General features: G+C 35.0%; 1 protein-coding gene across 1 annotated transcript; it reads left to right on the forward strand.

Annotated features, from left to right (window-relative positions):
* Positions 1-1,752: 1,752 nt before the first annotated feature.
* Positions 1,753-3,139, forward strand: LOC106642941 (transmembrane protein 223). The gene is made up of 4 exons (XM_014357875.2): positions 1,753-2,105; positions 2,200-2,537; positions 2,635-2,777; positions 2,849-3,139. The coding sequence occupies exons 1-4, from the start codon at positions 1,912-1,914 to the stop codon at positions 2,993-2,995; spliced, it is 822 nt and encodes a 273-aa protein (XP_014213361.2). The 5' UTR covers positions 1,753-1,911; the 3' UTR covers positions 2,996-3,139.
* The last annotated feature ends 10,803 nt before the right edge of the window (positions 3,140-13,942 follow it).

The raw sequence follows: 13,942 nt of genomic DNA on the forward strand, positions 1-13,942 counted from the left end.
GGAGCACGAAAAAAGTGCACGCGCCTTGCACGTGCTGATGCTGTGACGTGTGGACGCGGAGATCAAGGCTCTCTTGGCTGCAATTAGGAAATTTTTTTTTTCACCCCCCACTGACGAGCCACTATGATGCAGTGTGTGTTTGTGTGTCCTAATGCTGCAATCAGTGTTTTTAGTTCAACACAATAATATAATGTGGTGTATGTGAAACATTACAAATATTTCGTCTTGCATGAGCTTATAAACGTTAGAACGTTAGATGAGGCAAAGTTCGTAAAGAGACACGAGAATCACACACATATACTTACGTGTGCGAGGAAAGAGGAGGTGGAGGCCTGGAGGGAGCTGCGGACTATCGTTGCGGATGTTTCGCTGATGTGTTATCGATTTTGATACGCGCCTTGACCGCCTTTTCCGAGAGAGAGGATAGATATCTTTGCTGGCGGATGGGCGAAATTTAAGGGGCGCGAGTGGAGTGTTCTTCTCTTTTGCTCCTTCCTCTCTTATCCCGTTGAGTTGAGTGTTTGCTCTTAGCCTCGACCTTCGTCCCTCTTCTTTGCCTTTTGCGAGGGTGAAGGTTGGAAAAATATATATCTCACTTAATATCTATACATATACCGTACGCGATTATATGTGTGGATGTTGGACGAATGTGTGACTTTTTCTTTCACGGTCGGACGGAAGCTATATATTATGCTTACCACCTTTCAACGTTTTCTCCAGTCATGGCACAATAAACAACGTTATTTTTTCAATAAATTGATGTATAAGTAGTAATGGAACATATCATCATTTTTTAGTCGATAAGGGATTTTTCCCACTCTTAAATTTACTTTTTTCGATGCGGTTGATGGTATCACGGTAAGTATACTTACTACATACATCATTCGCAATTTGCAATGCTCGCATTGATGGAGTTTGAAATGCATGCGCGAGGTTCGACATTATGCAGAGAGTTGTATATGCATATGAGATCGTAAATACTTAATTGTTATTCGTTCTCATTATTTACGTTATTATGGCTCATAAGTACTTACCTTTGGACATCAGGACATTCGGGATTCATGAGCGTCGTGATCTTCCGATTCTCGGCGCTTGGGATAAGTATACTTTTATTATAACATTTAGCATGCAAATGACTATACTTACATTATAGCTAAATGACTGCAGCTAGACAGAGACAGCAAATATCCAGATGGCGAGTTGTGCGCATGCGCGAAAGTCACCCTTCAAATGCCGCCAAGACGCCAAGAGCACGCGTACGCTAGATGGCGCTGATCTCATTTTCTGCAGTTTATTGTTTATTTTGGCCAGTTTCACATGCTTCCGTGTGCCTTTATTTAAGTATACTTATATATCATTAGTGAAGGTCTTCAATCGTACCGTTGACATCCTCAGGTTATTGGATTCAATGGGCAAACTTTTGAAGGATCGCGCCACCTCGTAGTCGATAAGCTACTTTTCTTTCATTACCAATTGAAGGCACACTCGTCACTTCTTACCGACTGATGGAAAACACAATTTTAGGAATTTTGATGATTGTTGGCATATTATTGTTGTTGGGTGATTATTTTTGTTTTGAAATATGATTTATCATGTAAGATCTAATTAATAAAGCATCTATGGTTAATAGCTGTGTAAAAGTAAATAATAGTAAAAGGATATCTAACCTTAATTCAAACGATGACAAGCAGAGGTCGCACTGCAGAAATTACTTCTGCTAGTGTGCTATTATAGTGCCGGCTGATGCATGGAAATGCGCAGCAGAACAAAAACAGCCGAGGCGTAAAATGTATATCGTTTGTTTATTTGTTCCCTAATTTTAGTTATAATGGCGTGACAGCACTTTCTAATACATAATCGAGTGCTTTGATGGTTATTTTCAAATCTTGTTTGAATTAAAAAGTTATTGCGATGTTCGGAGCTGTGGTTGGTGTTTCAAGACTGCACTTTCGGATCTGTCCAAAATGCGACAATTTTGCGGTATCCAGAATATTTAAACCATATGCTGCACAAGGGTTTATAAATAAACAAATAATTCAACTTCCACGAGCACTGAGAAATTTCAGTAACTGGAAATCGCCTGTTTTAAACAAATCATGTTGGAGGTATGAGGTTATGTCAAGTATATATATACTTAAAATCAAAATTTGTTTATAAATTTTTGGCTGAAGCTAGTGACCAACTCGGATTTATTTCCAGAACTTATATTATCGGATGGAATCAGTTCAGCAAGCAGGTGGTATCCAAGTCAAATGCTTTGAAACGCTTTGAAAGTACAGGCACTGCTAGTCAGAACAATCCCTTGAGAATAAACACAAAAATAAAAAATAACGTTATGCTGTATAGATTGGAGAAAGATATTTTTATGAGAGGATCTTTGCTGTTTGGCATTGTTGCCATGATTGGTTGTTTGTTCATGGCTGACAACGTTTATATGGTCTTGTGCAAGGACCTATTCAATCCTACCATACCATGGAAAACAAGATTGTATGATAATATTTTTCCCGTATCTGCTGTCATTATTGGAATACTTGCAGGTATCTTTTGCTCTTTTTGTTTAATCTATATTATAAATCCAATACTTGGAATAATTAGTAAGCAGCCAATCATCCAATTGATCATAATTTTTTTTAGGACCACTGATATTAACAGCTGTCTGGTTTATCACTGTCAGAACTGTAAAGTATGTTGTGTTGCACAAGGGTGGTGAAAATGTGACTATCGTTACTTATCACCCTTTATTCAATTTCAAAAAAATGACAGTTCCCCTATCACATGTAATTTCACTTTTAATTTTGATAAAACACGTGGTTGACAGATTTCTTTAAAAATTTTTTTATTTTTATAGGTGGACTGTAAAACTTCCAGAAACGAAGCAAAGTCATACGCAATGATTAAACTCAAAGAAAAGAAATATCAATTTTTAATTGATAAAACTGGAACTTTTGTCAATCCAGAGCTTTTTGATTGTACTGTAGGTGCTTCACGAGCATAGTTTTTTACTCATGTTTGTACATATCAAGTTGAATATTTCAAATAAAATGCATAGTGTTAACTTTTAAAATATTAAATGTGTGTAAATAAAATTATTAAGGATAAAAGAGCATAACTAAATTTTAATTTTCCAGAGGCTTACTACGCCGAGAAAAAGGGTAAAAAGGGAATAAAAATAGAAATATAATTCGTACATTGAAAGTTCACTTTTATTCATAAGATTTCTTTATTTTTTGATTTAACATAATTACAGGTATTCGATAATTAAATGTCAAAAAGATTAATCGATTTATATTTACATATATATATATATAGATGCATATTTATCACATACTTATTTACAATCAAGTGCTTAGAATGTATTCGAAGACTTTTGAAGTTACAAATTGTTTTTCAATTCACAAGAAAAGAACATCGTAGTACACCCAAAAACGCATTTATTTTTCGTTCATTCACACTGGTCAGAAAACTTTTTCGATAATAGCGTTTGAAGAATCGGGTTCCTTTATTTTTCATCTGTAACACGTAAATTATCGTTATCGCGAGTTCAAACTCTCATGTCTTTGGCAAAGGTGTCGGCGTTGGATTGAATTTTAGTACGTATTTAACTCGATAAATTGTACTTCTGGACGACAAAAGAGAGCATGTATTTCTTACCTTTTTTTGATATCAATCCTAGCTCACGACACGTTTTGCCATTTTATTTACACACACATACTCACTCACACAAATAATTAATTGTCCACTAAAGCTTTGACTCCCAAGGATTCAATATTTCTGTTTTTTTTTTTTTCTTTTTCCTACGTGAAACTAGATGAAAAACTTTTTTTTTAATTTCATACATTATTAGTTGAATGGCAAAATTCCATAAATTTTTTTCGGAGAAATTTTGACGCACTTTACAACATACAGGCATTATCATTATTCTTGTATTATTTACAAAGTCGACCGCGAGATACGTGCCTAAAATTTAATTTTGATTTGAGAATTACAATTTTTGTAAGTTAATTTTTTTTACATACAGTCGTTTCTCCCTCACTGTTGTTAGTCTAATATACGTTTTTTTTTTTTTCCTTAATTGATTATTCGTTATAATACGTATTAGTCGAAAGTTTTCTTAATTGATATACGTATAAATATATGTCATAGGTAGAAAGAAAGTACGAAAAGCGTATCTTCAGAAAATTTTAGATCTTTAAAATCTGAATATCGTTAAATCCCTAAATAACAGTACGGAAGATTGGACTGCATTTTGCCGAAAGTTTCTCGAACTCGAAGACGCCAAAGCAAATTTTTTTTTCTCTCATCGCAATTTTTAAGTTCTTTGTCACGCAGTTATAAAGATTTTTCCACGATTTTGTCAAAGAGAGTAACACCTTATTTACGCGTTATCATCATGAAAAAGTGCAGATAATCATTAGAGACTATTTATTACTATAATTTTTAAAAAAGTAGTTCTCTTACCTAAAAAGTTTTCTTGTTTTTCATCTACTAATCTGCGGACGCTTAAATATTACACACGTTTACGGATGTCTTCATTTTACGTATATTCATAAATACATAGTGTTTTCTTTCGTTTTTTTTTTTTTTTTTTTTTTTTTTTGAAATAAATTTGGGCTTGCGATTCTCCGCTCTTGATGTTGACAAACTGTGCCATTTGTTTTCGACCTTTTCTTCTCAAAATACTATGTAACTTTTCTTATTATTTGCCGAAACTTTTTCGCATATTTTTTTTTTTTTTTTTTTTTACCAAAGAACTTGTAAATCGTCGCCACGATTTTTTTGAGGACTTTTATTTAACTTTTGTACATCACAAAGTGTTCGTAAGATTTCGAGTTACGTTTGACGCATTTCAAAGCAGAGCATCGCTTGACAATAAAATTTTCATCATCACCCTTACGTTCTTCTTTTAATGGCATCTAAATTGGAAAAAACATGTGACTTTTTTTTATTCATCAATACGATATCGAGTATACGTTACAGAGAAAATTTTAATTTCGATATTACATTTTCACACTCACGCACAGTCATACAATATCATTAACGTAGAGATCGAGGTGATTAAAAAATTGTCAAACCTTTGATACTATATTTTCTAATTAAAACACAATTTCTTAGCTCGAAATAATCCAGGATGCGTGTAAATCGTAAGGGGCTCTTAAACGTGAAAATTCATTTAATATAATGTGATTCTCGTGCACACCTCTAAATTCCACACTATAGTGGAGGGATAATTAGATGAGGTTATTCTCGCGTATTATTTTTCATTCTCATTAAATTTGTTTACTGAATTATCAACTAATTTTTTCCAAAGTGCATAAAACCCATCACAAGTGCTGTTACTCATTTTTTTTTTTTTTTTTCCTCGTCACTTTATGCTGGTTCTCGTTAAAATGCGAGAGTTCGCAGCGAAGATTCGAAGTAATTAGTTCGCGAAAGTTCGGGGGAGGAAAGAGATATATACCTTGCACTCATCCGGATTCTTTCGAGCGTAAACTGAAGGAGGAAGCTTCGACATTAAAATTTTTTTACATGCACAGACGCATATAATGAGGTCCTCGCTCGGTTTATTTTTTTTTCTGCGAATAACATAATTTTCTTTTTCCTCTGACAAAAATCACCCTCGGAAGTAGAAATGTTGCACGACTCGGTTAAAAAAAAAAAAAAAAAAAAAAAAAAGTATTTTTTGCGTGACTGAATATTTTTGGGCTTGATTGTTTGTATGCACTTTTTTGCCTGACACTTATCGCTATTGTAAAGAATACAGTAACAAAAATCATTCTTAGATATATTACTATTTGTCGTCGGATTTCTCATTAAATTGATACGGAAAGCTTTGCAGTACACGGCTTTGTTTTATCTGTTGTAACTGTAAAAGTTATGTTCATTTGTTACTTTACTTTTTAATTCTTCGGGCTTGTTGCAAAAATAAAACGCTGTGCTTACTTCTTTCTTATTATTTTTCTTTGTTAACACATTTTTATTTTTTTTTTTATTTTGAAGTTGCGCTTGGAAGGACATGTTTATCGTTTATTGTACGTTGATGCATCGCGTTTTTACCGGCTTCGAATTTTTATCGCCTCGTTCAGGTAGTTTTTGTTTTGACAAACAAGAGTTTTAAATATACATGTAGTTAAAACACTTTAGAAAAAAATAAAATTTGACACCAATTACCGAGTTTTTTAAATAAAACTATATGGGTGCTCATCCCATTTATGTAAAAACAATATTTTTCATAATGAAAAAAATTCTAATTTTAAGATACTTAACGTCACAGCAAAAACTACCAAAACAACATCGGATTCCCAATAGTATAAAAATTCCAATCCTACACATAAATTGTCATACTATCGCCTATGACTTTAATTGTTTCTTTGAGATTTTTTTTTTTTTTTTTTTTTTTAATTATTTCACCACTATTACGTGTAAAAATAGAAAACATTTTGATTACAGACGCACAGCTAGTGTACGCTCAAACTGTCTGATATTATTATAATTACCTTATACATCATCACCTTCTCTTTTAATCTAAATAATCACTTGTTTTGCTAATAATAATAGCAATCATAATAATTCGTTCATAGTGCAAAGTATACATTAATATTTGTCTGTTTTATGTCACTTGAACTATTTTCAAACTAATCGCTCAAAATCTTGTATTTGGAATTGATGGAAAAAAAGAGGGTGTATTACATATTATATTTGTTTTTACGCAATACAAAACATGTATAGCGCGTACACCCCTGCATGTATGTTATACATACACACGTATACTCTTTCTCATATAATTTGGATATTATAAATAATAATGAAAATCAGCGAAGGGCCACTATTATACGATTTTCCTCCTGTAGTTGCTTATTCATTTATCGATTTATTTATTCTTCATTATATGAATATTACTATATTATTTATTTTCTTATGTATATGTATATATAATATATGTATGGATGTAACAAACAAAGAGCGCGTTACCGATCAAACGACCATAGATTTGTATGTATACTGTAGTTACGTTATCTCTATATGTATATGTGTAAATATTTAACGGGTTACAGGTATACAAGAGAGAAAAATATATGTAAGGTGTCGCACGCTCGCGCGCATCGATTTCGCTGCTTCCGTCAAGATCATAACTCTGCGCCGGTATTTCAATATCATATTGTATCTTGTCTCGATTGCCTATTGTACACGTACGTGATATTATTTATAAAATTGTTTTATCGTTAATAATGCCTCTTGCTTTGCCATTTATAAGTCACTTGTGTCGGTATTATTATATTATGTTAATTGTGAGAGATGCGCCTCGTCCACTCGGATCCCTGTTTCTAATCTATTATACTTATTACGTGGTTTAAGATGCACTTTGATTGTGAAAAATCAGTCCGTCCGTTGGTTGAAAAAAAAAAAAAAAAATAGTAATAATTAAAAAAAAATAAAAAACTATGTATCGATTGTTGAACTCTATTATCGTTTGTGATACACAATAATAATAAATTCCATTGGCGAAGCAGCGAAATCGAGCGGGTTATACCAACGACACTTTGTACGTACTCGGTCCGTAAGTATTTTTCATATTAAAGTATCATCGATATTCATCCATTTAAGTCACACTATTGCGTTATAATCTCTGCAATTAACACCAACGAATGCACGATTTTATATATGTATATATGTATAATTATAAAAAGGCAAGAGTCGCCATGGTCGTCTGATCGGGAAAACGCTTTGAATCTTCTTACTGTGTTTTATCAATTATAAATGTATATGTTTAATAGTAATAATAATACGCGGCTGTGAAACTGAAATCGTTCAGTTTTCCGGATTAACGTGACGTCACCCGAAAACCTGCTTGTGTATTCATAAGGTAAACGCGCGCGAGCGCGATTTATCGTTATCATAATTTTTTCTTCTTCTACATTTTTATGTTATGTTATACAATTATAATGTTATTACGCTTATCCTTACTATATAGTCCACTCTGCGCGCGTTCGGAAAATTCACTGACTCGATATGCGTTTTCTTTTTTTATTATATTCTGGTTGATTGTTTCACATTTGTTTCAATTACGAGACGATCTGCGCTAATTATTTTTTATTACCCATTTTCCTGCTTCTATTGTACTTTTAAGAACAATATTTTGTTTTGTTTTTTTGTTATTATTTTTTGTTTAATTTAGATTTTTTTCTTTTTAATTTTGTCGCTGTCAAATAAAAATTGTACATTACGTGTAAGTATATCATAATAAAAAGTAGACGAATTAGATTTTTATGAGAATTTTGAATGCATTTAACGCAAACGTTTTTATTTTTCGCTCATAATTTTGGTTAACATACATTTTCTTAATCCTCTTCCATCATTGTTTTACTTTTTAGTTTTATTCCAGACGCAATTTCACTTCATTTCCCAAAGAAGACTTTTGACACCTAAATATTTATATACATTCTGACATTGGCTAATACGAGAGACGAAATTTACCCTTACACCTCTTAACCTACGACGTTTTTAGTTGATTCACTTTTTTTTTGTTTTTTTTTTGTTTTTTTTTTTTGTTTTTTTTTTTTAATTAATTTATTTTTTTATTTTTTATTTTTTCTTAAATATACCTTTGCGATAAATGACAATGACAGCGATTATTATCGTTACAATTATACTTGCGACCATAATTTAATATACTCGTTTAAATGCGCTACAAATGGCTAAATTTTACGTAAATATCCGAAAAATCGTCGAACGTGCGAAAAATCTTGATACCTCTTACTCTCCCCCGGCAAATCGAGAAAAAGCTCGTACATAGGGTCTAGCGATAATCGTTTTCTTCATGTTTTTTTTTTTTTTTTTTTCTTTTGTTGTTGCTTTTGTCTTTCTTCCTTCCCTCCTCAATTAGTACCTAACTTTATTATTCTTCCAATCAAGCGCTGACTAAAAATCACGAGATCTCCCCTCCATACGTTGTCCCTCGCTAATTTTTTCGCTTTCATGGACTGTCCCTGTTGAAATAATGCGACGAGGCATTTGCTAATATGGTTTTTTGTTTCGTTTCGTATACTCGAGTGTGTGAATTTACGCGGGTGCGGTTGTTGTGTATGTGTTTTTTTTTTCTTTTCATTTCGTGCTATTCGACCCTCCTAAAACGACAAACGACTGCTTTACTCAACAATGATAAAATACTTGCGGTCGAGCCGTGCTGTAAATTAATATTGAACTACGTCTTCAGTCTTTTTTTTTCTTTTTTTTTCTTTTTTTTTCTTTTTTTCCTCAATCTCAAATCCTATTGTATGTATACGGGTTTATATTTATATATGGCTCTGCAATCAGTACAACATAGTAATAATTACATTTTACGTGTCAATTGTAATAATAAATATTTATATATACGCGTAGAGAAAATAGTTTGTTCACTGCATGATATATATATTTATATTGCCAATGTCGTTTTAGAGAGGGTCGAAACAAAAAAATTACGTAATCACGGATGGGAAATTAATGGACAATTGGCAGACTGTCATGGTGAGGTTGTAAGCGGAATTTTGACAAAGAGAGCGAGAGAGCTTTCAAATTATCAATTTTTTACCAAAAATATAAATATATCGACGTATAAAGTAATAATAATAATAATAATAATAATATCATTAAGAACTGGTAAAAGAGACGTAGGTACGTTTTGTACGAATCCATTAGACATATCGTGGCGAACAACTCTATAAGACACACGACACAAAATTTATGTGTGCACGGTGTATACGTCTATTGAACAAATAAGAAAATTCGTTCAACGTTTGCTATTCTATACGTGGTGGCTTGAGAAAAAAAAAAAAAGAAAAAAAAATGTGTATAGCTTCGGACACTGCTGGATTCAATGTAAATACTACTCGGTACTCTTTCTCCCTCTCTCTCTCTCTTTGTCAAAGAGCAAAACTGTATAACACACACATGCTACGTGTATAACGCGCTCGCGCGCGCCAGTGTCGTTCGGGTTAAGTACGTTGTATAGGCAGCTATGGTACGAGATTATCACGGTTTTTCTTTATCTCCCTCCCTCCTCCCTCTTCCTCCGTCGTCTTCTTGTTTTTCTTTGTTTGTATATACGTGTACGTGTGCTCGCGGGAATCCGTAGTATCTGTGTGTATACATACATACATATATATGTATATATATATATGTACATACCTATATATAACATTACACGTGGCGAACGAAGAGATGCCTCGTAAATCATTTGCGCTTCGATCGGTTTACACGATAAATTTTCTCTCCCTTTCTCTCTTTGAACCCCCTCCACCTTTACCCACCCCAGCTCTCTTTGTTTTCTATACTTGCACTCTTGACTTTTTTTTACCCCCACCCTCCCTTTGCTTTTCTTTTATTTTCAATTCGCGTTTTCCTTCTACCCTCGTACATATACAAGCGCTTTACGCGTACAGGCTTGCTGTTTTTTTTTTTGCTTTCGCTTTTTTTTTTTTTTTTTTTTTTTTATGTAAGTCACATTGAAGTACGTATATTATGTACACATTACGTTCGACGCCGCGTCTCCCTTGACGCGATGGAAACGACGTAATTCCACTTCCCCTCTCGTATTTCACTGCACTTGGTGCGCTTTTCCGATGTACCTGTATACTTACAATATAACACCTGTACTCCACCTCTGCAGTCTTTAGGATATAGATACAGATAGCGGCATTAGTGTATATAGGTTTACAAAGTGTGCGTTTGTCTACTCCACCATTCCTTACATTATTCACAAATATGACGCATATGTGCGATGTTTCAATTGAGACACGGTCGCAGAGTATACTTTTACGATGGTCTGACAAAATCTTTTGCCGCACTGCAGTATTGTGTTTTATATACACGCGTTGCACAATATGTTGCATCAAAGCATCATTTGAAATCTGTTTGAAAGAATTGAAATTAAATACTAAATAAGGTACAAATGAAAAAAAAAAATAAAATAAAAAAATAGTATTACTTTTTTTTTTTTTTTCGTTGTACTATTACGTCTTTAATACACGTACGTGTGTCGGCGTGCACGTAATATCGCGGTGGGGAAAGTTTTCGTACCGTCGACTATATAATATAATGTGGATGAAAGAATGCTCGATACACGTGAGTATGGGACATAGAACTTTTTGTCTTTCGACGCGTCAAACGCGTGGGAATTTTTAAGCTTTGCTGCACCGGCGAGTGAAAACGCTTATTGCTTTGTTTCTACATTTTTGTCTCGCCAAGCTTGTTGCAGGTTTGAACATCGAGAGTGAAATTTCGCGTGTTTAACGTTTGTTTTTTCGAACCACACGTAGTGATTTTATTAACGAGAGTCTCGAGATAGTATATCGTGGTACAAGAGTAAAAAAAAAGGTGATTTACACGAGCCTGAAGTGTTTACAGGAGAGTTGTGTCATTCACACATATTGGAAACAAAATGTTTAAACAAAAGAGATTATTGAAAAATACATTTTCTATCTTGTTAGTGTCGTGTATGAACAACAAAATAACGGTCCACCTATATATATAACTGTACTTTTGGTATGTCGTACGTATAAAGAGCAGCACACGCAAAAATAACAACGCGCTTTCTCGAGTGTGCGTGTGTATGTACGTTGTATATAACCTTGAGAACGACCATTGATTCAGCTTAATCAGCGATTTTTCGCCTTTCGACCACACAAGCAAAATTGTGCGCAAGTGCTCGGTCGACGCTGTGGCTTTTGCTCCGAGTAAGTATAATATATATTCGCTGAACTTGTCACTCGTTTTTGCGTTTGAGTCGTGGAATTCGAAAATATGAATTTTCTTTGCGTATAGCCGGTTCCGGCCGGTTCGAATAACTTTCGAACGCTAATGCGATGTGTAAAAGTTATTTTGCCAAACATAGACGCCGTAAATTGTAGATCAAAGTGTACCTATCATATCATAAAAGTAAACAATCAAGTACAGTTTTTAAACGGGAACATTTATTCCATGCGTGGAACTTGGAAAATTCCACGATTTTTGGTATACACCTATACAAATACGAGAAAAAAAAAACAAAAAATTTGTTCCAATTGAAAATACAACGCCAATAAAGTCGTACCGATCGTTGGCTGTATTTTGGGCAACTGCAATTTCTTCGAGTGATTAGCTCGCAAAACTGTCAAAAATAAATACAGATGGACACAAAATTCATCTTAATAATTTGCATCAGTTGATCCCTCGGCTCATTCGCGTACGGTCTCGTTATCACCTGTACTCCCACGCGTTTCCGGCCAATAACTCGCCCTCTTGGCCCTCCGCTTAATCGGCGGTGCCGTTACTTTCACGTGCACCTTGTACACGTTAAGTATACCTGCGTATTAGCTTATCGGCGCGTCGTCTCTTTTATTTCGGCTCGTTAATTCGCTGGACCGGTAATTTTTAAAATTTTATTTTTTTTTTCTCTTCCGTCGAGTGACCGCCGCACCAACGATGAATTACCATCACAAAGCCCGCAATCTCTGCATTAACCTGTGCTCCGATAACGACGGGCGACAATCTGCTCTGACACACATACATGACGAGAGTCCATTAACGAAAAATAAATATGTTTCTCATTGCGAATGAAGAGGAAAAATTTACGCTGGTTCTGCGGTTGAAAAAAAAAAAAATATATATTAGGGGTGCACCGCGTTGTTTGTTTTTTCCCTTCAAAGAAAACCTGCCGACTCTGGCCGATGAATAATTATGGGCTCGGTTCGTCGCTCCAATATATCGCAAGTGAATCCGAAGAGCTTAAAAATAAAAAAAAAAAACAAATGTTGGTACCCGTGACACCGGAATAAATAATACCAGCGAAGCGAAACGATATATGTGTGTGTGTGTGTGCGTATCCACTTGGAGGAGCACACGGGAACTTATCAGAGGCCGATCGGTCAATCAATCTCGGACAGTTCGCTTCGTCGGAACCAATACGCGATGGATGGAGTAAAGGAAGGGGGGGGGGAAGAGCTCGTACAGACCTCGAAGGTCGGCGAGCATTACTTCGTGGTCTTTATTTCCCCCCCCCCCCTTGGCGTAGGACACTCGGTTTGTGCAAGAAGAAGAAGAAGAGCGCAGGACTGATGGTTTTACGCGCGGAGCTCCTGTTTAGTTGCTAATTTTACAGCGCCGTTTTTCGCTCGGGTTTATTTGAGCTGGGAAGGATGAAAGTGGGAACAAGGAGCTTGTATATATAATGGGAGACCAGAGCTGCTCGATAAGCTTTTGGGGTGACGGGCATTTGTTTCTCAACCACTTTTTCGGGAGGAAGATAATTCGGGGGTGGGTTTTTCTCAAAATGACGTCGCTTTACCGTAAAGTTACGGGACACCCGTACTTCCGCATGGGAGTTCACAAAAAAAGAAGAAAAAGGAAGATAAATCTACTGCCAATCGGACCTGAAAGAAAAAGAAAAGAAGGACTACACAGCTTCGGTAGAAAGGAGGGAGGGAAAAAAAACAAATCTCGGCAAAAATTTGAGAAAAAAGAGGAGACACGTCCGTTTGTCTCTCTGCCTTCGCCAATTTCTCCGTTTCGCGCGTTACGCAACTCCTTCCGCCACAGGGTGTTTGTCTTCTTTCATCTTTTTTTTTTTTTTTTTTTTTTTGTATCTGTATATACATATACACCAGTGCAGTTGTAAGGACCCTCCCATTTTATTTGTCTCTGGCTGCTCGCGCGTTTTTGTTCCTTTCGTTTCTTCTCCTTCTTCTTTTCTTCTGACCTATTGCTTTCTTTTTTTTTTTTTTGCACACTGTTCGAGTTTCTTTATTTTTATGTGTATTTTGGGGTGAAAAAGCTTTAGTTTTCGTGAAAACGCACGACGGTACCCTCGAAATTTGTTACAGTTCACAATCAATCGCCGCAGCAATGAATGAACCAAAGAGCCCGTCGCACCCAAAAAAGGAAACGTACAAAAAAACCCTTACGGCCCATAACAACAGCGGTAGCACCA

The sequence above is a fragment of the Copidosoma floridanum genome, unplaced genomic scaffold (assembly GCF_036245765.1).
Source record: "Copidosoma floridanum isolate Cflo_tuat_1 unplaced genomic scaffold, Cflo_Japanese_pri ptg000001l, whole genome shotgun sequence".
Taxonomy (NCBI): Eukaryota; Metazoa; Arthropoda; class Insecta; order Hymenoptera; family Encyrtidae; genus Copidosoma; species Copidosoma floridanum.